The 25344-nt window shown below is 41.5% G+C and overlaps 1 protein-coding gene and 1 long non-coding RNA gene across 2 annotated transcripts in view; one reads left to right on the forward strand and one right to left on the reverse strand.

Annotated features, from left to right (window-relative positions):
* Nucleotides 1-1493: 1493 nt before the first annotated feature.
* Nucleotides 1494-3164, reverse strand: LOC123371016. Its single transcript, XR_006579687.1, has 3 exons — nt 3107-3164; nt 2122-2259; nt 1494-1590 (listed from the first exon to the last, which is right to left on the reverse strand). It is a non-coding gene; the product is annotated as an uncharacterized LOC123371016 (long non-coding RNA).
* Nucleotides 3165-3686: 522 nt separating this feature from the next.
* The window catches only part of TMA16 (translation machinery associated 16 homolog), a 40730-nt gene continuing 19072 nt past the window's right edge, over nt 3687-25344 (forward strand). Inside the window, exons 1-4 of the mRNA XM_045018078.1 lie at nt 3687-4046; nt 10251-10366; nt 20443-20480; nt 21843-21927. Coding sequence (XP_044874013.1) covers nt 4044-4046; nt 10251-10366; nt 20443-20480; nt 21843-21927 — 242 coding nt within the window. The 5' untranslated portion in view covers nt 3687-4043. The remainder of the gene's footprint in view (nt 4047-10250; nt 10367-20442; nt 20481-21842; nt 21928-25344) is intronic.

Raw genomic sequence — 25344 nt, forward strand, 5'->3', positions numbered from 1 at the left:
AGCAGGGCGGCACGCCACGGGGGGGCGCTCTGGCGGTCGCCGGTCCCGCGGCTCCGGTGGACCTCCTGCAGACGTGCCTGCAGAGGGTCTGCTGGTCCCGTGGCTCCGGTAGGCCTCCTGCAGGCACGTCTGCGGGAGGTCCACCGAAGCCAGGGGACCAGAGCACCCTCCTCAGGCATGTCTGCGGGAGGTCCACCAGAGCCGCGGGACCAGCGGACCCTCCGCAGGCATGCCTGCGGGAGGTCTACCGGAGCTGCCTGCTGCCCTCCCGCGGGACGCCCCCCCAAGTGCGTGCTTGGCGCTGGGGTCTGGAGCCGGCCCTGGCCAGGTGTCAGTTACTTCCTACCTGAGAGAAACTTCTTCAAAAGTATGTACCTTTCTGGTGACCTACCTTAACTCCAAGACCTTAAGCACATTATTTTTAGTATAGATACCTAATTCCTTAAATATTACCCTTACATACATTTTACAATGATTATGATGACCAGTAGACTACTGGCTCTTGGTAGAGACCTCACATCCCATCCTTAGGTGAACTACCATGCAGATATCCAACCCAGGGGATCCCTGTAAAACCCTATTACCCCCTCTGCCAACTGGCACCAAGGATCCCTAGGTCACAATTGTCCTTGAAATGCTACAGCCCAGAGGTTCTCAAACTTCATTGCACTGCAACCCCCTTCTGACAACAAAAATTACTACGCGACCCTAGGAAGAGGGACGAAAGCCTGAGCCCGCCCGAACCCCATCGCCTGGGGGGAGGAGGGGGAGGCCAAAGCTGAGCCACACTGCCCTGAGCTGGGGGGCCAAAGCCCAAAGGCTTCAGCCCCAGGCAGGGGGCCTATAGCCTAAGCCCCAACACCTAGGGCTGAAGCCCTCGGGATTCAGCTTCGACCCTAGACACTGGGGCTCAGGCTTCGGCTTTGGCCCCAGGTGGTGGGATTCAGGCTTTGGCTTTGGGCCCAGCAAATCTAAGCCAGCCCTGGTGACCCCGTTAAAATGGGTTCACACCACTTTGGGGTCCCGACCCACTGTTTGAAAACTGTTGCTGTAGCCAGTTCTGTCCAAGGTTGTAGCACAATTTGGAACAGAGTTAAAATGCAGCTGGGCCTGATTTTCAACTCAGCTACATTGGTGTAATACTAATAAAAATCCATTTAAGTCAAAGGAGATATGCTAGCATAAGGTAATGTGGCAGAGTTGAGAATCAGGCCTGGTTAGGAACAGTGTACGCTACAAAATGGTATTGTGTTTAACTATGTTGGGAGACAATTCTGTGGTATCTGGATTTCCTAAACTGCTTATCCATATTGTAAATGGCCCCATGTAGCTGGGCATTAAATGTTCATTGAGAGAAGACTTAATTCCTCAATACGTTAAAAATAATAATTTGAAAAATTAACATAGTAAGAACTAAATGTTCAGAATATTATTTGTATTAATATGAATGCAAAATTTGTTTCACAAGAAACAAGTTATTAATACATTCATTTCTGCCTTTCTTCAGAATAACCACATGTAGTTGTCATTGAAATAAATGCATCTTGTCAAGCTGAAGTCCAAAGGTGACGCAATGCTTTTCTGCATTTTCTGGAAACAATGTGTATAATGAGGAAAATTAGTCCTTTCCACACTTATTCTGTTTTCTTTTAAAAAAAACCTAACACAAAATATTATGATAATACGCTTTTATCTTTCTCCTACATCTTCATACATTTCTTTTGTTTCAGACAGAAAAAACAGACTTTGCAGACTTGGGAGAAGTTACTTGTAACCAGATACTTTTTCTATTTTATTTCTAATATAATTGTCATATTGGCTAAATTATATTATTAGCCTTGTTTGGTGTTTGATCCTCATTGCCACACAGGTGAAAACAAGAATTTCCAGTAAAAATTCTTATATCCAGTCAAATCCTAATAATTTAGGATATATATAAAAAAATCGTGGAATCATCTTTCCAATACAACCTCATTCTTTCTCATGTATCATAAATGGTAAATAAGTGCAAATAAAGAGACTACATTCCTCAGTATAGTCATTACATATTGAAGTCACATACTACCTCATATTCTGTATTATTTTAAATCCACATACTGTTGTAGGTGCGATGGGCCCTACCTTTCAGCTCTGATGCAAAAAAGTAGGAGTAGTCCTCATGCCCAAGTAGTTCCACTGATTTCAGTTGGGCTACTCATGTGATTAAGGACTTTTCTCATAAGGGTTGCAGGACCAGGTATTCAGATGTCCTGAGTTGGTCTTGGAAGGTAGCAGTTTATGGGAGTAAAGGGGAAAAAAACAACAGCACAAAATAGGAAAAGAATGGCAGAGTAGAGCATATAGGTAGATGATAGATGTTCACCACAGGAGACAAGGGGGCCAAATCCCCAGCTAATGTAATAAACCAGCATAGCTCCATTGACTTAAATGGTAGCTTCCTAGTTTACCCCAGCTGGCCCAAGAATCTTTTTTTAAAGACTTTTAGTAATCGAAAGAATAGCTTCTTTAGGACATATATTCTATGGAAAATGCTCTGTATATTTTCACACTATATCAGACTCTGAACTAGCTCAAGATATTTTACTATAATTTCCTTAAAAGAAGCTGTGTAAGCAGATGTCATACAAATATTGAAGCTATAGTATCTTCATGAGATAAAAGTTACCGCTGTGACAGAATAAAATAAATGGTGTCCTGACATAATGTTGCCAAAGTAATCTACCAGGATGCAGTTGCCAAGCTAACCTATCAGGACGCTCTTCTGACATATCTAAGGAATTTTATAGTAGTACTCATAGATGCTGGAACAAAGGGTGTTGGGGGTGGTTCTGCACCCCTGGCTTGAAGTAGTTTCCATCACCCATAGTAGTTTATGATTCAATGGCTCTAAGCACCTCAACTATAAAAATTGTTCCAGCACCCCTGGTAGTACTTAGCAGTCATGTGTCCCTCCCCAGCAGTACGTTTTCTGTGCCTAGGGCAGACAGCAGAGAGGTAAATCATTGTGGGGCAGAGGGCAGGACTGGGGAAAAGCTGGTTGGTGACTGCCTACCCTGTGCTGGGCTCAGCTGCTCATCCCTGCTGGGCTGGGGAGGACTGTACTTACTCTTCTCCTGCACGGCATCTGGGACTGGGTCAGACCCACCCCCCTGATTTCTTCCCCATCTGTCAAGCTCTACAAACTCCCCTCCCTCTCAACCCACACCTGGATCCCCTCCACATTTGTATCCTGCTTTGCTGAGCCTGCCTGCCCACACCTGGTGCACCTGACACGGAAGGGCAGGGCCCTGGGGTGTTTCTGGGGTAGGCCCGGTCCTTGCGCTGTGTCAGGGTTGGGTGCAGCCTCATCGCTGAGGCTGTGTCGGGGGGGGGGGGGGAGCTGCACAGTGATCTCCCACCTCTGTGCAGCCAGTGCCATGCTGGAGCCTCCACATTTATTTGACAAATAAAATTTTTCAGCATTTTAAAATATTGTGCACGGAATGTTTATTTTTTGGGGGCAGACTGACCTCAGGAGTAAAGCACCGAGAACTGCTGACTTCCTAGGCCTGTTTGCTAGTGTTAAGGACACACCCGCTTTCTATCATTATGACTATAGTGTCAACTGCTGCTCCGGTTGGGGGATCAGTCACGTGCAACTAGTTTCCTACACCGTCCTTCGTAAGACTTGGTTTCGCGTTGAGATGTTTCTAGGGCAACTGCTGCTCTGGGGGCGGGAGCTGGCCCACACCCGCGCACGTGGCTGTAGTTGGCTTTTTGGGGTGGCCCGCGGCTGGCGGTCAGCAGGCGGGCCCGGCCCACCACCCGCTGGGGAGACGCGCACCCGGAACGGCCAGGAGCCCAAGCCGCAGCCCCCGCGAGGGACACGGCGCCGGGCCAGAGACGGAATCGCCGAGCGCAGGCGGAACGGGACGCTCGGGAGCGGGGCACTGAGCCGGGCTCTTTTCCCCGCGGACCGGACACCCGGTTCCGGTTTTTGCCGCGGTGCCCCTCCCCCCCCGGCACGTGCCGCTCGCCCGCCCGCCGGCCGCGTGGGACTCGCCATGGTGAGTGCGGGGGAGGGTGTCGCCTGTGGCGCTGCCGGGCCCCAGCTCAGCGGGGTCTGTTCGAGACACCAGCACACAGGCCGTGGCGCTCGTCGTCGCCGCCAGACACGGAGCGAGGGGGCGGCCGGGCCAGGGGGCTGCTCCCTGCGGGCAACCAGGGTGTGCGGAGCCACGTGCGCAGACAGCGGAGCCCAACACGTCCGCGCCCGCCGCAGGAACCCCGGTGCCTCGCCCGTGCCCGGGAGCGAGCGGGGAACCCACCCGGGGCCTGTTTCTAGGAGGCGCTGTGGGGCTGCAGGCAGGTTACAGGGGAACGGGGGCGTTGGGGTGTCGTTCGTTGTCTCTGTGTTTCAGGGCCCTCCACCTAGTGCCCCGCGACAATCTACTTTTCCGTACAGTTATTCTGTGCTTTTAAATCATTCCAGCATGAGAACTCTGCACAGAATTAACTAAGGGATCCCGCCGCTCCCCTGCGGCCAGACCGTCCTTCGTTACTCCCTGTTCGCTCCACCTGCCCTACCCGGCACACCCACTCTTAACCTTGCCTACTGAAATGTGCAAATATATATACAAAGACCAAAAATAACAAGTAACCAGGAGATCATAACATTCATATTTTTTTCAATTGAGTCACTTCCCGTGTATTAAAATACCAAAATATAGAATTGTGTTGCTCAATATGAAGACTATAGATGAGATTTTCAAAGTCAGATGCAGGAGTTAGACATATAATCCCTATTGGTTTCTAATAGAAATTAAATATCCAAGTTGCTTAGATAGATTTGGGAGTCTGTTGCTACACAATATAATTAAAAGTACAAATTTGCAAAGTCTGTTTAATATACGAAGCTGTGCAATCCACACATTTCATAACAAATAATTTATTCCAGCTGTATTCAGAAAAATATTCTTTTACCTCAACATACCACAGTATAAGAGAACTAATAAATTTGTAGCATAACTTGGTATACCCTGGGAGTATATTCTTTTCAAAATCTTTACTCCTTTAATAATAATTTAAAATATATATGCAACAGTATTTCTCGTACAGAAAAAGGAGTAAAGTTTAGGTGTAAGTCTTACTTTCTATTCTGCTGATTTTTAATACATGCCTAATGTAAGCAGTCCAAATGGTTTAAACTTTAAGTCATCAAATCATAGGACTGGAAGGGACCTCGAGAGGCCATCTAGTCCAGTCCTCTGCACTCATGGCAGGACTAAGTATTAGCAGATCAGTGGTTCCCAAACTTGTTCCGCTGCTTGTGCAGGGAAAGCCCCTGGTGGGCCGGGCCGGTTTGTGTACCTGCTGCATCCACAGGTTCAGCCTGGAGCAGCGAACCACGGCCACTGGGAGCTGCGATCAGCCGAATCTGTGGACATGGCAGGTACACAAACCGGCCTGGGTCGCCGGAGGCTTTCCCCGCACAAGCAGCTGAACAAGTTTGGGAACCACTGTCTAATCAGTCAGGAATTGTCTAGATCAAACACCTGCTCTTAAAAATCTCCAATGATGGAGATTCCAAAGCTTCCTTAGGCAATTTATTCCCGTGCTTAACCACTCTGATGGGAAGTTTTTCCTAATGTCCAAACTAAACCTCCCTTGCTGCAATTTAAGCCCATTGCTACTTGTCCTAGCCTCAGAGGTTAAGAAAACAAGTTGTCTTCCTTCTCCTTGTAACAGTCTTTTACATACTTGAAAACTGTTATCATCTTCCCTCTCAATCGTCTGTTTTCAAACATCTAAACAAACCCAATTTTTTCAATCTTCCCTCATAGGCCATGTTTTCTAGACCTTTAATCATTTTTGTCATTCTTCTCTGGACACGCTCCAATTTTTCCACATCTTTCCTTAAAATGTGGTGTCCCGAACTGGACACAATACTCCAGCTGAGTCCTAATCAGTGGGGAGTAGAGCGGAAGAATTACTTCTTGTCTTGCTTACAACACTCCTGTTAATACATTCCAGAATGATTGCTTTTTTTGCAACAGTGTTACACTGTTGACTCATTTAGCTTGTGGTCCGCTGTGACCCCCAGATCCCTTTTCATAGTACTCCTTCCTAGACAGTCATTTCCAATTTTGTGTGTGTGCAACTGATTGTTCCTTAAATGGAGTTCTTTGCATTTGTCCTTATTGAATTTCATCCTATTGACTTCAGACCATTTCTCCAGTTTGTCCAGATCATTTTGAATTTTAATCCTGTCCTCCAAAGCACTTGCCCTCTCAGCTTGTAAGTGTATTCTCTATGCCATTATCGAAATAATTGATGAAGATATTGAACAGAACTGGACCATGAACATCATGATCCCTGTGGGATCCCACTCATTACACCCTTACAGCATAACTGTGAACCACCGATAACTACGCTCTGGAAATGGGTTTCTAACCAGTTTTGCACCCACCTTATAGTAGCTCCATCTAGGTTGTATTTCCCTAGTTTGTTTATGAGGTCATGCGAGACAGTATTAAAAGCTTTACTAAAGTCAAGATAATAATCTACTTTGTTTATATGCTTATGGGAAATTCCTCTAAAATAGGTGTTCTAGCTTTCAAGGCCAAATATTCAAAATAGCCTCAACACTTGCCACCAAAATTTTACCTGCAGTTTGGCATGTGCAAATTCAGCAGGTGTATTTGATTTTCCTACTGTAAGTTTAGGGAGTAGGAAAACTAGTGAACGTAGAATTATTAGTCATATTTAATGGTGTCCACTGACACACATTCCAATTTGCAAACTGGGCTTTCTCCACTTAAAAAAAATTAGTACTTTTTAATTCTAGCCATGAATAAAATCTGTTGTTGTACCACAGAATGCACTTTAAAAACTCTTCCAGACATTCATTGCAGGTTCTTTAACCAGGCCATTTTTTAAGCTGTTCTATCATCAGAAAAGGCAATTTGAAACTTGTTGCAGAAGTTGGAATAGGATCAGTGTTCTGTTAAATGCTCAGGTAGTTAATCGGTTCTTTCCTTTTCTATGTCAAGTCAACAGGACAGAAAATCATTCTGTTCTAGAAACTATAAACAAACAGAAGTAAATGAACATGACAAACTTGATTGCTGCCAAAGGTCTTCCCTAGACACATACCACCAAACCGAGTGAATGAAAAACTAACAGGTTGTCATAAACAGTTAGTTAAGGGTTAAGGTTTTTGTCTACCTGTAAAGGGTTAACAAGCAGTACCTGTGGACACCTGACCAGAGGACCAATGAGGGACAAGATATTTTTAAATCCCTGTGGAGGGAAGTTTTTTTTCCTGTTCTTTGTTTTGGGGAGTCTCTCTTGGGAATTAAGAGAGTCCAGACATCTTAATCAAGTCCTCCCAGGTTTCTGCAATAAATTCTTCTATTCAAGCTAGTGAGTATTAGCAAGGAACTAGTATTCTTATACTTTTATTTCTGTATTTGCAATTCTGTGTTTTGCTATAGAATTTCTTTAAGTCTGTACTGTTATTGCTTTTACTGAGAAAGAAAGGAGGGGGAATTCTCTCCAGAGATTGATAAGTTTAGACCCTGTGTATTGTTCCATCTTGGTTACAGAGACAGTGACTTTCTTTTATTTTTTTTAATAAATCTTTTCTGTAAAGGACTTGGTTAATCTTTCTTTGGGTGGATTCTCAGGGAAAGGGGAGGGGGAGGCATCCCTCTGTAGTTAGATCCCGGTATCTCTCCTAGGAAAAGGGAGGGGGGGGAAGCAGGGGGGAATGGTTTATTTCTCCTGGGTGTAAGAACTCCATAGATTTGGGGCTCTTGGGATCCCCAAGGATTTTGGGGAAGGACTGTGTCCCAATACACGTACATTATTGGGTGGTGGCAGCTTTTACCAGATCTAAACTAGGATTTTTACTTTAGAGGGAAACCAGTGCAGGTCCCCATTTTGGAACCCAACAGCTCTAAGTGGGGTTGAGACCTATGACACAGGTGGTAGTAAATAGAATGTTAACTGGTTCTGAATCAATCATTTCAAGCACTGTCTACAGGGAGTTGTCTGGATAAACTAGTTGTCAAGATAACCATATATAAAAGTGTTTGATTAAAGTTTTAAATTTGTACTCTCTGCAGTGTTGATCAGTGTACAGCAACTGAAACGTATCTGTCTTTTTGGACACTTTTGGCTCAAGTTTTGAGCAAGTAGTTGGCTCGTATGTGTGTTGCTGTTCCACAATTGTATTTCAGTGTGTTTCTGAACAAGATGGGCAAATGAGTCTATGATTTTTAGCAATGACTTGACTAGAGCAATTATATATGTTTTTCTAGACTTCCCACCACTATTGTGTCTAGAAACTCCAATCTTAAACTGAAAAACTTCTGTTCCAGTCTTGTGGGTAGGAGGCTGTGTCAAATTACCGTATATCACATTTTTGTGATGGACTAGAATAAGGCCATCAAACTGCAATTCCATTTCAAAGCCAGAAAACCTTTCTGTGTTCAACCAGATTTTAATAATAGATATTAAAAATGAGTTCAGCACCATGGGTTCTGGTCAACTCTTTGTTTTAAACATTTAATTTCTCCTATGTTTTATCCTCTTGGCCCTTATCCAGCATAGTGACTTAGGACAGAAGCATGCAAGTGTGATGCTTATGACACTGGTGGTAGAGGGTGTTGAAGCCCTCAAATTAGATTTGTTTCCTTTGGAATGCATATACAGCAGTTCATTAGTACAGATTCTGCCTGGTCCACATTGTGATGCCCCCGACAATGGAAACTAGAGAGCTTCCTATTTATGTTTGTTTTTCTGTAATGTTACAAAACAATGTTCATGTTATGGTGTGTTTTTAAGAGTCCTGTATATACGTAACTATAGAATACAATATAACTTGGTCTTTGGCCAGAAGGAGTAAGTTATTTTGGCACAGTGGTGTCCATAAGATTCAAGAGGAAAATTCCTTGCTGCTTATGGCATGATTTTTTCTTTTTTATATACCTTCCTTGTTCATGTTGTTGCTGCTTCCAGTTTGTCATGTAATTGGGCTGAAGTCACATGAGCAACAATAGTTGGCTATTAATACCTTCTTTAAATTAGTGGAGCTTCAGGGTGTCTTCTCAAGAAGTGCTAGAGGAAGCAGTCTATGCAAATTTAAATCATCACAGTAATAAACTTGTGAACACTAGTGCAGGATCACTACTTTATGACCAAGCTTACTCTTGTTTTCTTTCTTCCCTATGTATTCCTCAATGTCGCACTGCTTTGTAGTCTTTCCATTAATTTTGGGGCAACCTTCAAACTTCATAACACTAAATAAATAAGTAAATAAACATAATGGGAACTACTGGGAAAAGAACTAGCCACAACTGCAACATGAGTCTGGTTTGTATTAGGTAGTTTTTTACAGCTGTATTCCTAGCTGTATCTTCTTGAGAAGTTTCTTGTTTCAGATTCAGAACTGGGAAATGGAGTGGTGTGGGGATGAGGCTTGCAATGCATTCCTTTTTAAAAAGAGCCCCTTCCTGTAACCTGAACATTTGCTTAAGATGTTTTTCTTTAGAACATATACAAATGCACTTGAGTCACTGACGTTGCAGAAAGCTATAACTTTATCTCTATTTGTAGAAGTCCTTTAGTGCAGAAGTGACCATTGGATTTCTGTTGCTCCACTAATATGGAGCATTGTATTTTGGGACATGTAGTCTCTGTGGGTGGCAGCTGCAATCTGGTTCTTTCTGTGCAAATTAGTTGGGTTCCTGACAAGGGTTTAAATGGAGCCGTCAGTTGGGAAAAGTTTAAATAAGGGTATACTGAAAATTGCATCCTTGTTAGGAGAGGTAATTTAAAGTTTCCTCACCATTGAGCTCTTTAAGAAGGAAGGTATTTTCTGTTAGAAGAGTAGCAGCCTTTATATCTTTTTTTAGTTTGGAGTTGGTGTGTGTTATAACTGCGTGCTTTGCTTCCGCCTTCAGAGTTTGTATGCCTGATTTTCATATTGCATGTGCTGTGTTGGAATCTGAACTCAGGAGTCTGCGTTTTTATTATTCTTAGTAACACAAGGAGTGACATGAATATAACTTATACTAGCCCACCCACTGTATGAATTTTGGACCTTCTGAGGTGTTAATGCGTGCTCTTTCTTGAGTGAATCTCTTTGATAAGGTGCTGCTGGCTTCCCTTTGAGCAGTCTTTTACTCTGGTTGCAGTAGCTTATGAGACACTTTGTGAAGGGAACTGAAGTGTCTCATTTTATTCCTTGTTATGTTTCATTTCAGCCAAAAGTACCAAAGGGCAGAGGAGGAGGGCGGCAAGAGAAAAAAGTCATCCATCCTTACAGCAGAAAGGCTGCTCAGCTTACGAGAGAAGCACACAAACAGGAAAAAAAGGAAAAGTGAGTTAATTTGTACTGTTATCCAATGGGGGGAGGGGGAGAAAGGAGAATAATTCTGTGTTTTTAAAAGTATTATTTTGCATCTGAATTTCAGGAAAGTGGGGAACATGAAATTTGGAACCTTTTTTGTTAAGTGGGTAAAACTAGGAGTTATTAATATGAATTTAAAACAAAGATAATCAGGCTGAATATCAGGTATTATTTCCTAATAGTGAGACTGTTTATAGAATAACATTTCTTGGAAACTGATAGAAGCGTCAGCACAGGAATAATGTAAAATTAAATTAGACAACCTGATTTATTAGAAAGTCAAGGTACTGAATTATAGGAATGTAGGATTGGAGGGGACCTGAAGAGGTCATCTAGTCAACGCCCTTTCACAGAGACAGGATTAAGTAAAATGTAAAATCATTGCATAAAACTTGAACCTAATGCCAAATTCTACCAGATGATTTTCAGAACTTTTACTTACACTATCAGTCTATTTACCGAAGTACTTTTTAAAATGATTCTGATTAACACATGACTGGTAATTGACATGAAGCTTTTCACCTTGTTTGAATCTACTGCAAGTTGACATTGACAATAAGTTTGGTTCGAATTCAGTTTCTTGGTACAAGTGTCCAGATGACAGAAAACACCAAGTTAGCTGGCATATTTTGCAGCCTTACCAAAGGCGGGAAAGACTGAATGAGAATAGAGTCTGAATAACTCATCTCTAGAGGCGGTCCCTGCATCTTTTTTTCCTGCTTTGTAATGGGATCTGCTTCCCTTCTCCTCTTTTCCCCCCCACCTTCTGTGGGGCTAGCGAAGGACACTGTCTTGAGAGGGATAGAGTTTGCCTAGTGCAGGCAGGGTAGAACATTTGGTGAAGAGTTCTCATTGTCTCTACTGATGGAGCTCCTTTATGCCATGGTGATCTGATCTACTGGCAGGACAGCCTCTCTCTTCTGGGAACAAATCTTCTCAAACTGGGAACTCTTGTTTAGGGCTGCTTAGTGGTTTAAAGGTCTGCTTGTTGGCATTTTAAATGTCAATATATATAAATTAGAACAGCTTTGGGAGATTCTCTGCTATTGCACATTTTATCTATTAAATGCATGATTAGAGATGACCAGGACAGTCAGGGTGGATAAAAATCAATGATTTAAAAAAAATACAAAAAAAATCGGATTTGATTTATTTAAATCAGATTTTTTGATAAAATGCTTTTTGAGGAAAAAATCTATCTAAAGATAGTTTTAATTAAGATACATTATAGCTCAAAGATATCTCATAATGGAATAGGGATTATAAATTCTAATTCTGTAGTATGAGACAATATATTCATGTAATGTTTAAGAAAAATTTTGTAAATGAGTTCCAATAGTTCATGGATTAGGGACCCAATTTTATGGGGTTCCAGGGGCTTCTGTATAGATTATTTAGGTTAATCTTTCTATCTACCCAATGGGACTCAGTGCTAACTAAATCTAGAAAACACAGCAGAGAAGCTTAGTTTTGCAAAAGCAGCAAAGAGTCCTGTGGCACCTTATAGACTAACAGACGTTTTGGAGCATGATCTTTCGTGGGTGAATACCCACTTCGTCGGATGCATGTTTTGCAGTTCTCAGACTGTTGATTTGTGTCTCCAGAGATAACATGCTTGTTAACAGCAAAAATGTTTTAAATAAATAAATAATATATAGAGGTGAGAAATAAGACCTCAACCCTATTTTCCCTCTGCAAATTTGTGTACACAGAGTCAATCCCTTACCTCTCTATAAAAGTGCAAAGTTTCAAAAAGTTCATTGAATAGAAGATGGGTAGGGGTGGAATAGATCTGGACAAGGAGAAGAAGTCTGGAGATAAATGTGAGAAGAGAGGGACAGGCAGTAGAAACAAAAGTGAAACTGTTTGAGCAGCATATTCCAGAAGTCTTGAGGTCTTTCTGAGTGTAGCCTTCATTGATTTGAGATCTACCATACCATTCTCTCACTAGAAGGGAAAACATATAATGGCAACAGGCCATAAAAGAGATCCAATGTGGGTCTCATCACTGAGTTGTGAAAAATATGTATTAAGGTTATAACAACCAACAAGAATGCACTTTTATGTAGAAATCTATGATTAAATCGAGTCTTCCTGACTAGTGATTTACATCATGATTTAAATCAAATCTACCCTGAGGACAGTTAATCTCGCTTTTCACGAACTACTATATTTAAATGTTGTTAGGGTTATGAGACAATAGTAATCAACCAGAAAAATTAAACTTCAATGTAAAAAAGAGTGGACTCACCGCTGAGGTGCCTCCTGGCAGCTCTCTCCCAATCTGGCACCCCAACAGCCACACTGGTCCTGCAGTGGTCCACCTCTTCCCATGACTCCGCCCTCCAGGCAGGTCACAATTTAACCCCACCTCTTCCAGGGTATTAGAGTTCAAAAGACAAAGGAATATTACAAACTCAAAACCAGGGTAATCTGAGAAGTCTTTGACAGGACCACACCCCACCCTGCCCAGGATTTGTCTTGATGCAACCAGTCCTTTTAATTAGTCTTTCTGGGCTGGTTGTCCCATCTGCTTGGAGGTTCATCTCTCTTAGGCCTGGTCTACACTAGGACCTTAAATCGAATTTAGCAGCGTTAATTCGAACTAATCGCTCAACCGTCCACACCAGGAAGCCATTTAATTCGAACTAGGGGGCTCCTTAGTTCGAATTTGGTACTCCACCCCGACAGGTGGAGTAACGCTAAATTCGCACTTGCTAGCTCGAATTAGGCTAGGTGTGGATGCAAATCGAACTTAGTAGCTCCGGGAGCTATCCCACACTGCACCACTCTGTTGACGCTCTGGACAGCAGTCCGAGCTTGGATTCTCTGGCCAGCCACACAGGAAATGACCTGCGAAAATTTGAATTCATTTTCCTGTCTGGGCACTTTGAATCTGACGTCCTGGTTGGACATCGGGGCGAGCTCCTTAGCACCTGCAACGATGCAGAGCTCTCCAGCAGAGGAGTCAGCCCAATGGAAGAATAGAAAGAGATCCCCAGCATGGACAGACCGGGAAGTCCAGGATCTGATCGCTGTGTGGGGCGAGGAGTCTGTGCTGTCGGAGCTGCGCTCCAAGAAGCGTAATGCAAAGACCTTCGAGAAGGTCTCCCAAGCCATGACACAGAAAGGATACAGCCGGGATGCAATGCAGTGCCGCGTGAAAGTCAAGGACCTGAGGCAAGGCTATCAAAAAGTCAGAGCGGCAAACGGACGCTCCGGAGCACAGCCCCAGACATGCCGCTTCTACGAGGCACTGCATGCCATTCTCGGTGGGTCTGCCACCACTGTCCCACCAGTGACCGTGGACTCAGTGGATGGCATAGTGAACCAGGACAGTTCCTACTCGATGTTCGCCGATGGGGAAGACGACGAAGGGTCCGTGGAGGAAGGCGCAGGCAACAGCGAACACAATGCCGCTTTCCCTGACAGCCAGGATCTCTTCCTCACCCTCACAGAGATCAACTACCAACCCTCCCCGGCCGTTAACCCGGACTCTGAGTCAGAAGGATCAGGCGGTAAGTCGTATAAACAAGAAAACATTTATTTGTACGAAAACATGTATACAAAAAATAGAAATTCTATATCTAAATACTATATCTAAAAGTTTCGGGAAACTATACGAACAGTAGGTCCACACAGATTGGGATGGAACAATAGTCCTCCAGGGACAATTCCACAAATGCGTCAGAAAGTTCCTCAAATACCCTCCGCAGGAGGTTTCTAGGAAGAGGTGCCTTATTTGGTCCTCCGGTGAAGCACACTCTTCCACGCCACGACATCCGTAGGTACAGGGGAACCATCGCCTCAACCAGCCTGGCCGCGTAGGGTCCCGTTCGGTGAAGTGCTTCCCTTAACATCCTGTCTTTCTGTAGTTGAGAGACCCGCCTCAGGGTAATCTCGTTCATGAAGTGCTGCATCTAATTAGGGCAATTAGCGAATAGTTACTGTTCTTAATGGTTTACTTATACTTTGCATAACAAAGCCCCTCGCTTAGCAGCCATGTGCTGTAGGCCACAGAGGAAAAGCATACATTGATCTTTCCCCTGCAGTGTCGGGAGTGGCTGGAAAAGGGTCATAGTATCTGATTTCCAGATTGCCTTTAGCAGGAGGGCACAGCTATCCGTTAACTGATAAGCATAATCTACTGTAAGGCTTACCAGGACTGTCTGCTAGACGGATTCAGCTATCTCTCCCGACTTGTCCGCTCTCCTGTGCAATGCCGCAGCCAATCAGAGCGTAGCCCAAAATGTCGTGCTTGTCTTGAGACCATGTGAGACTTGTTGCCCGGTACGGTCTTGTTCATAGAAATTGACTAGACGGGGTTCACTGTTCGGTCTGGTAGTGTAGACAAGGCCTTAGACTCTTGCTTGAAACCAAGCTTCCCTTATCAAGAGGAGTAGAGTTCCGCTCTCTTTCCTTGTCAACCCCAAACTGAGCTGGGCCACCTCCTTTTAATTCCCCTCTCTTCTCCTGACATCTGCTACAGGTATAGTGGTGCAGGGCCAATTGGGACTACAGACCCTTACCAATCCCTTCCTTGCAAGTGTCTGACCCATCACATGCTGTAAGTGATGGTAATAACTAGAGTAACAATAACCAGAGTAAGACTACACACCACACTTGGGTTTAGTTTGGTTTTGTTTCCAGAGTATGTGCCTGAAGTGTTCATGAAACCACACTTCTTGTGGAACCACGTGCAGAGGTAGGGTTTTATGGCTGAGTTAAGGATATTTGTGGAATTCTGTCTATGAATTTCCTCACTTTCCAATATTTGTGTTTAAGAATTAGTGTTCTAACCATGATTTGAATTAATGGGTATATGTGTAGGTTAAGTTTTTTTTTTTTTAAACTAATTAGGAACAAGACATTTGAAATACATAATTGTAAAATATTTGAAAACTAGTATTCTGTTGCACAGGTTTAAATGAAACTCCCACTTCAGTAAAATACCACTTTTTAAAAATAGCTTTTTGCGGTTTATTTAATGGAGTCTCCTGAATTTGTGCTGCTGTCTTCTACCTGTGCTTCCGTTGTCTGCTTCTTCCTCACTTGTTCATGGCAGTCAACTCTCCTCAGCCTAGTACTTCTCGTTTTTCCACCCCCGTAGCAGTGAGTGCCATAACCCTGCATACAGTATGGGCTAGTCTACACTAGAAGCACTACCTCAGAACAGCTGCAGTGCGTCTGGTGAGGACACGCTATGCTGTTGGGCGAGAGCTCTCCTGTCAGTGTAACCACTGCACCTGCACGAGAGGCACATCGCACTATCCACACTGGCACTTACGTCAGTGTAACTTGCATTGCTCGGGGGACAGGGTGGCTTAATCACACCCTTCTGAGTGACAGAAGTTATGCTGCTATAAGTGGTAGTGTGTACAAGCTCCATGTAGAGAGAACAGATATGAAATGAGAAGTGGCTGAAATCGTAGAGACTGGAGCACATGGATCTTCATAGCTGTCTTAGCATTTTTAAATAGATAAAATATATGTTCTACACTTTTGAAAATTTGTCAAGTATCTTCATTCTAGGGCTTAATTAGTGTTTATGTAAAACCAAAGGCCCAGTTAATAATAATAATTTGGAAATGGAAATTTTCAAATAGAGGTGCTGGTGCAGTGTATGCAGATGCAATTAAAGTCATACTTGTCTCTTATCATTCCAACCAAGGATTTCACTGTGCTTTGCAAACCTCAATTAAGTATGCAGTGGAGAAAGTGACAAATATTAGAAAAGTAAAAATGCTGTAGAATGACAGTAAGTAATGCACAAGACTGCCACTGCCATCAGTATCAGATTGAGACTGCATTATGATCTTCGACCTACTTTGCCCAGTCTATGGCTTGCCTACAGAGGAAAATTATCCTGGTATAAATTCAGGCAAATATCTAGATGAGTTAATATCTAGATGAGTCCCCCTGGAAGACCTCTGAAATACCCTCAGGGTATATGAAGAATTTGGTAAACTTTGCTCCTAAAGTTGTACTCTGTAGGGTATGACACTGGGTCATCTGGAACATGTGCCCCCCCGCCTGTCCCCAGTTACAGCCCTGACGATGTCACTTGGGCCACAAGTTGAGAACCACTGGCCTATAGTGCTTCTGGGAGTTAAAGTTAACTAAGTGCTACTCTTTTCTTGCTCTAAGTAAGGATACAGTGTTTGTAGCGCATATATGGTAAAGTATTTAAGGGGTTTGTGGTATGTTCATGCTTCCATTGCAGATATGCCAGTCTAATATATCTCACGCTGAAAGACTTTTACAGTACTACTTGACTTGACATGAAATGACCCTTTAGAAGCAGCCTTAAACCCTTGCCTTTTAGAAGTGATTTTGTTTTTTCCCTAGCATGTCTCATGTTTTGCATCTTAATCTATCTTGAGCTCATGAAGGTGGTGGTAGCAGCAGGACTGCTTTAATGTTTACTCTTGCTTACAAATTCGATCTCTGGAACGATAGAATATTAACTGTTTTCAGTTTATATAAGCAGAAGTGAAGACGTCGAAAGCCAAATGTGAAAAAAAAAAAGAGGATTTTAATTTTTATAGAGAGCTTTTCATATGGAAGGATCTTGAAGTGCTTTGCAAATGTAGTTGCTGGATCAACTAATGAAAAATGGGCGTGGGTAGAGGATGGAACAGCAACTGTTTAACAGCCTGAAATAGGAAGCGAAGGAAAATTTATCCATTCAACTGTAATTTTTAAAATGGGATCAAAGAACCCTGCTTGACCTTTTGAGCCAGGGATGGAATTTATAGGAGAGGAAAAAACCCTCTTAATTTAGATACTGAGGAAATTTGACATGGACTCTGAGACACAAACATAGAACTTGCAGAGTAGAACCAAAGTTTAGTCTTAATTTTCAGAGTAGAACCTCCGTTTCATCTCTTAGACTGCATATGGTGGATGGCTATCTTTTTGTTCTGAGTTTGTACAGCACTTAGCACAGAGGGGTCCTGGTCCATGTCTAGGGCTCGTAGGTACTACAGTAGTACAAATTAATAATAATATTGGGTAGATACCCATACTGCAAACAAACAAAAGCTACCACCTTTACCGCCGCTTTTCAATCTCCCCCCTTGCAGGGTCCCAACGCCCAGGCTGCAACCCGAAACCGAATGTCTACACTGCAGTTAAATAGCCCCAGATAGTCCAAGCCCCGTGAACCCAAGTTAGCTGACGCATGCCAGCTGCAGGTGTTTAACTGCAGTGTAGACATACCTTAAGACACGAGGAGGTGGAGTGGCTGACTTGTGCATTTTTATCAGACTGCAGCCTGTTGTGATGGACAACTGTTTCTCATTCCCACAAGCACTCACTTGTGAAGTTCCACATGGCTCAATCCTGCATCCAAAATGGTGGGCCAGTTTGAGAAAGCTGCTAGTTTTGTGGATAAAAACTCCTTTGCTGTCACTGCAACAACTTCCACAAGCCCTAATATTCACTGGAAGAATTCCTTGTGTTAAGCTCTTGACTAGAACATACTACTTTAATTTCTAGGAGTCCCCTCATCCCTCTCCTTATTAGTGATTCCACAACATGACAGTGATCCTTTCAGAAGTCTAATATTTTCTCATTTGGGATCTACATGGCTTTAACCGCCACCCACTCTAATCTCTTCTTGCAGAGTACAGTACCAATCATGTAAATAACATGTGTTCTATGTTAACTTTTTTCATGAAAATCTGCTAAGTGTTTCCGTAAATGCGCACACATAAATATTGCCTGTGTGCATTCAAGCACTCACCCCCCCCACTCCTTGAAAAAAGAAACAACAAAAAATTGTAGTGGTTTTTGGATAGTAACACGTACCTCATATGCAGCATTTACAGCCAGGGTGAAACTATATAGCTTACACTTAGTTAGGCTGCTTGTCTGTCTGACGTCCCAGTTTTCTCCATGGCAACACTCTGTAGACATGCACTATTGTCTGTGTGTGTTGTCATGTAAGGTATGGCAAACACTGAAGATGACTAAATAAAATGCAAAGCTTCTGATATAACTAATATGTAAAAATAATGGGCTGACTTGTGTTTCAGATATTTTTAATACACTATTTTGTTTTGTAAAAACGGTATCATCTGCCTATGCTATTTCCTTTATCATCATCTTTCATTGGTGTCTCTTTTTTTCATGCTGTTACCTATTTATGGAATGAGATTGCTTTTTCTGTGCTCTCCTCCTTCAAAATCTCTCCCTTTGCTTTGCTTCTCCCCATGTGCTTCCAATTCTGTGCACTGCACTCCTTCCCTCTTTTCCTACACTAGTCTCTATTTCAAACATTAGGTACAACTCACATTTTAATTTTGTTTTAATATTAAATCCTTTGTATTGTCTGTGCTCATCACATTCCAGATTTGAAGTCTGCTCATCCTGCAAACCCTCATTTAGATGAATTCCATTAACTTCATTTTTGTTTAAGCATTTTAATCTTTTAGCTAGCATTTATAACCTTGCTCTTACTTGTGAAATGTTTGAAGAAATAAAAATAACTTCCACTCCCCCTATCCCCTGCTAAACTAATTTATTTAGATTTAGACTCTACTGCACAAAAAAGTGTGTCCATCCCAGGTAGAGGGTGTCCTAGACCAGGGGTCTCAAAGTCCCGGCCTGCGGGCTATCTGGGGCCGAGAACTCCCCACTGTGGCCCGGGGAGGAGAGATGCATGCAGCCATGCTGCCAGCAATGTCTGCTGCAGGTGCCACCCCCTGCAGCTCCCATTGGCTGGGGGAGAGGGACAGAGATACCATAACTAGTAGCCGGGCAGAGTCAGCATCATGTTTTTCCACAATGAATATAAACAAGTCAAAATGCCGAACTCAACTATCTGGTGCACACCTTGCTGCAATCCTGAAGGTTTCAACTGCTCAGTCACTGAGGCCAAACATCAACAAACTGACAGAACTGAAGCGTTGCCAGGTGTCTGGCAAACACTAAAAACTCTGGCAGGTGAAGAATTGTATAAAGTTGTATGACAGATTTATTATTTCTAAGAAATTTGAAGTAAAAAATAAAATATAAACACTTTATTTTCTGAACACCATCTTCAGTGACATTATTGGCCTGCTGGGAGGATTTGAGGATTGTCACTGGCCCTAAGGAAAACTGAGTTTGAGACCCTGGCCCTAGACATTTTGGGCAGATCCTCAGCTGGTGTTAATTGTCATTAGCACCACTGAAGTCAGTGTCACTATAAGTTTATACCAGCTGAGGATCTGCTCCTTTATTTTGTATATTTTAATCAGACTTTCTCCCATATATAACTTTTGGAGAGTCTCCATCACACGGAGTAATACTGTTTTTAAAAGGTTAATAAAGCTTTAACATGACAGTGTTAATCTGCCATTATTATGTTTTTTTCAGTGCCCAAGTAAAAAATAATTAGTACATTTCTGTATATTTTACCCTGGCTTGCTGGAAACAAAATTAGGACAAATGTGGGTCATTGCTGGAGATTGAACTGAACTCTCCAGTGGTAAAATCATGAATGTCTACTACTTGGGCAGCTCCTTTAGGTAGTAGCTCTAGAAGACTTGTATCTTTTGTAAACCAGCCACTAGAGTGGGGCATTTAACACATACTGAACAACAGGTTACATATGCATCCTTCAGAATTGATGAGGTTTCAGTATATAACCCATAATTCAGATAGAGTGAGAAAAAGAAAAAAACTTTGGGAACAGATCAAGAAAATCTGAGCCATGGGCTGGCTTTGTGAAGACATCAAAACACTTATTTATATCTACTTGTCACAATAAAATGTTTATATTGTAGTGTCCAATAAATATCAAGGGGTCTTTTTACTCTGCCTTAACCTCCCTTCCACCATTACTTTAAACAACGCAATAGCGAAATGTTGGAAATAGTTTACTAAAATCTGAATTAACTGTTTGCCCTGGATCTCTCACATAAAAAAGGAAATCAGAAGTTGTGACGTTGGCAAGTTTTAGAGGTGGAATTGTGCTACAACATATTTTCATCCAACTTTTCCATTGATTTTTCTCTTGGGGAAATGATTGACTAGTGTGTGCGCTTTCTGTCTTTTAGGTTGAAGAATGAAAAAGCCTTGCGTCTGAGCATTGTAGGTGAGTATCATAAGCTGCTTGGTTGAAGAGGGATAGCTCAGTGGTTTGAGCATTGGCCTGCTAAACCGAGGGTTGTGAGTTCAATCCTTGAGGGGGCCATTTTGGGATCTGGGGCAAAAATCTGTCTGGGGATTGGTCCTGCTTTGAGTAGGGGGTTGGACTAGATGACCTCCTGAGGTCCCTTCCAACCCTGATATTCTGTGAAATCAAAATTAAGTTTGTCCTATAATTTAGGTCTTACAGACTTTCTGGGAAAAGGAATTCTATCCAATTGTTCTTTGTTTGGGGCAAGGACTGTCTTTATAATCTATTAATAAACTGTATAATTGTTGGAATATCAGGGATGTTCTCACTTCAACCTGGCAACTGCAAGTGAAATCAGAGCTAAGAGGTATATGGTATCTCTTGACTTCACTTCTTTGCAACACACATGGACTTCATCAAGTGGCTGACTGTAGCAGTAGGCAACTTGGCATACTACAGAACAAACCTCTGTTTCATTAATACCACCAAGCCTTGTCAATCCATATTATTAGATGTAGCCTACTCTGAAATTTATACTTGCATCATCTCATGTAGATGTTTGTGAATTGACAGAGATATCAGGCAACAACTTGGAAGGCTGGTAAATTTCAGACCACAATTTGATAGTGTTTTAAAGAGTTTGATGGTTTACCTTGTTAATTTACTTTACTCTTAAATTATGCAGATATGTTGATCAGGGAATGAAAAGGCCTCAGGACAGTTTCTCATACTGCAACTCTAAGTTGCTAATTTTGACAGTTTCTCCATTGCATATTTGATTGTCTTGATATTGATCCAATATCGTGATTCCGCCTCTCTCCCTCCCTTCCCCCCTCCCCCAATCATGTTGTAATATAACATGATCTGAAAGTGATTTTAGGTACTTTTAAACATTTCTCAAGCAGTACTTACAGAATGTTTTTTAAATAATTTTAAGATGTTCATCTAATTCCTCTGCACTTTACTATCTGAAAAAAATATACTGTGTGTATTGATTGCTGAAGAATTGGGTTGTGTTAAAAAAAAAAAAAAGTAATATTTTCTTCCAGATTTCCAGTACTTTAAAACTATTTATTTATTTATATAGTAAAAGAAGATGGAAAACATCTGTAAACAACTTCTATCTTCTCTCCCAAATTAAAAATGACAACTGGATGAAACCTATTCTTTGTATTAATTTCATATCTAGACTGAGACCTTGTACTTGTGCCATAGTGAGGCAATTTTTTATGACTGAATTTTAAACCCCTGAAAAATGGGATTTATTGCAGGAACATTGACAGGGTTTATTCTATGCTAGTGCTACTGTAATAATTAAAACACACTTTGTTCCTGTAGGAGAAAAATTGCAATGGTTTCAAAGTCACCTTGATCCCAGCAAAGCAGACTACACAAAGAAAGAAGCCTGTGAACTAATTGAAAAGTAAGAATGGGGTATACAATAATATAAAAGGCTCTTTTTTGTTGGAAATAAGATTGACTTACTGACTGGTAAATTAAGATGAATTTATTTATTCTTAAGAAATCTCATTGATTTATTAGTGAAGATATTATGCTAGCATAAGTAGATCATAACTATTCTGGAACTACTGGATGAGATCAGAGTATAACCAGAGAGACTTTTATATTATATCTCTGAATGTGTAGTGAAGGCAAACTCAAATTAAAATGGATACACCTATATCTCTTCCAGTAACTACATGATCAGTAATCTAAATGTTTATGTCCCCGGTGCATGAAGTGTTAGTCGCATTTCTTGATGAAAGTGCAATCTACAGGTTCTACTTCACTTAGACCCGCTTCTTAGCTTTGCCACATGCTGTTTTAGGAAGGCCAGCTGAACAGCGCCAGAGCTATTGCAAAAGTGGGGACCTGTATGGGCACTATATCATTACTATACATAGGACTACATGTACCAAAGGCTGCCACCGTTGCCAATTTGTCAGCTACGACTCTTGATAGGTTATGCCTATATCATGATGGTAAATTCCTTTTACTCCCAGTATTTATGGCATATTTTGTATGCAGTTCAATGAAACCTGCGTTATTGAGGAGCATCTCCGGTGCTGCTCTGGGGCAGATCCACCATTGGTGTATGTTATAGGATCTACTCCCATCTTATGTTTTAAAGTCTTCGCAGTATAAATGATGGCATGAGACTTTAAAATATCCTCAATGTATCCAGAGTACTTTAGTTTGACTTTTTAGTGAAAGACCACTTATAGCAGGCAACATATGACTTTTTTTTTTTTCTGGGTTGCAGAGCGCTTACTTAAGATAGGTTACACTAAGTAAAAAAAACATTCACATTCAAAACACTACATTAAAACAGCATTATTATGGTCGTGAAGTCAAGCACTCAAAAATTAGGAAATGCTAGAATTACAATTGCTTGTGCAACCTTAATTTGGCTCCCTTGTGTATAACCATTATGATAGTCCTCAAGTACAGCCCTGGCTGGAGCGTGCTAGAGTACTGACAGAGTCTTTGGAGAATTTAGATTCCAAACTCTTACCAGGTCTTTACTGAACATCTATAAACAGTGATTTTTTTCATAGGTTCATATCTTAGACAGATTTGGCTGTTTGTTTCACAGGAATGGCAAAAATAGGGCAACCCCACTACCCCCACTAAATTTCAAGTTCTTGCTCCAAAGCATGGAAGCACTAGAGCTTCTCAGAGAAAAGACAGTACATATGTTTATCATAGGCAAAATAACACTTTTCTCTAGTCTCATTCTCTGAAATGGCTAAACCATTTTAGTGGAAACATTCAAATAAGTTCTGCCTGAGGGAGACACCTGGCCTGAGAAATTTCTGCTCAAGTGATTAAAGTTTGGCAAAGTTATAAGCAGCTGAAAGCAAGGTCTTATAATGGGAAGTGTTGGGCAATCAAGGAAGAAGGCTGTACTTCTTCCGACCTGGTTTAGAGGGGACGTGAAGGCAGCTATAAAAAATAAAATATAACAAATGGAAGAAAGGGAAAGTTGGTAGTAATTAATATAAACCAGAAGTTAGGAATTATAGAAAATTGATAAGGGACACAAGGAGAAATCTGCTATGCAGTTTTTAAAATATATTAGGAACAAAACAGTTCTGACAATGGTATTGGTCCATTACTAGATGGAAATTGTAGAATTATGACGAATAATGCAGAAAAGGCAGAAGTGTTCAATAAATATTTCTGTTCTGTAATGGGTGGGGGGGGGGGAAGCTGATATACTCTGATCAAATGCTGGTGATAATTTCTCTGGAAGATGTTAAACAGAAGCTCCTAAAGTCAGACATTTTTAAATCAGCATGTCCAAATAACTTGCTTCCAAAAGTTTTAAAAGAGGTGTCTGAGAAGATTGCTGGGCCATTAATGTTGCTTTTAAATAAGTCCTAGAGCAATGAGGAAGTTCCAGAAGACTAGAAGACAGCTAATGTTGTGCCAATTTTTAGAAAGGGTAAACAACATGACCCGGCTAACTATTGGCCTGTCAGCCTGACGTTGATCCTTGGCAAGACAATGGAGCGGCTGATACAGGACTCAACTAATAAAGAATTAAAGGAGTGTAATGTAATTAATGGAAATCAACATGATTTATGGAAAATGGATCCTTTCAAACTAACTTGATTTTTTTTTTTTTTTTTTTTTTGGTGAGGATACAAGTTTGGTTGATGAAAGTAATAGTATTGACATAACATACTTAGACTCCTTTAAGTCGTTTGATCTGGTACCACATGCCATTTTGATTAAAAAAATGAGAATAATATAAAATGAACATGGTCCCAATTAAATGGATTTAAAACTGGCTAACTGAGGGGTTTCAAAATGTAACTGTAAATGGGCAATCATCATCAAGCCAGTGTGTTTCTAGTGGGATCCTGCAGGGATCAATTCTTGGCCCTATGCTATTTAATCAGTGACCTGGAAGAAAACATAAAATAACTGATAAAAATTGGAGGTGTGATAAATAATGAAGAGGACAGTCACTGACTCAGAATTATCTCGTTTGCATGGTCATCTGGGCACAAGCAAACAATGTGTTGTTGTACGGCTAAATGTAAACGTATACATCTAGGAACAAAGAATGTAGGTCACACTTAATGAATGGAGACTCTATCCACTACAGTCCACAAATCTTTTTCAAAGTCACTGCTTCCCAGGACAATCGGCTGAACATGAGTGTGGAATTATCTGGAAAAAGGGGTAAACAGATGACAAAATTTGAAGATGATACAAAATTACTAAAGATAGTTAAGACCCAGGCAGACTGGGAAGAACTACAAAAGGATCTCTCAAAACTGGGTGACTAGGCAACAAAATGGCAGATGAAATTTAATGTAGATAAATGCAAAGTAATGCACCTTGGAAAGCATAATCCCAACTATACATATAAAATGATGGGGTCTAAATTAGCTGTTAGCACTCAAGAAAGAGATCATGGAGTCAGTGTGGATAGTTCTCTGAAAATATCCACTCAATGTGCAGCGGCATTCAAAAAAGCAAACAGAATGCTGGGAATAATTAAGAAACGGATAAATAATAGGACAAAAAAATCATGTTGCCTCTATATAAATCCATGGTACGCCCACATCTTGAATACCATGTGCAGATGTGGTTGTCCCATCTAAAAAAACAAAAAAAGATATATTGGAATTGGAAAAGATTCAGAAAAGGGCAACAGAAATTATTAGGGGTATGGAATAGCTCCTGTATGAGGAGAAATTAATAAGCCTGGGACTTTTCAGCTTGGAAAAGAGACAACTAAGGAGAGATATGATTGAGGTCTATAAAATCATGACTGGTGTAGAAAAAGTCAGTAAGGAAGTGGTGTTTACTGCTTCTCATAACA

This window comes from Mauremys mutica, chromosome 5 (genome assembly GCF_020497125.1).
Source record: "Mauremys mutica isolate MM-2020 ecotype Southern chromosome 5, ASM2049712v1, whole genome shotgun sequence".
NCBI classification, from domain to species: domain Eukaryota; kingdom Metazoa; phylum Chordata; order Testudines; family Geoemydidae; genus Mauremys; species Mauremys mutica.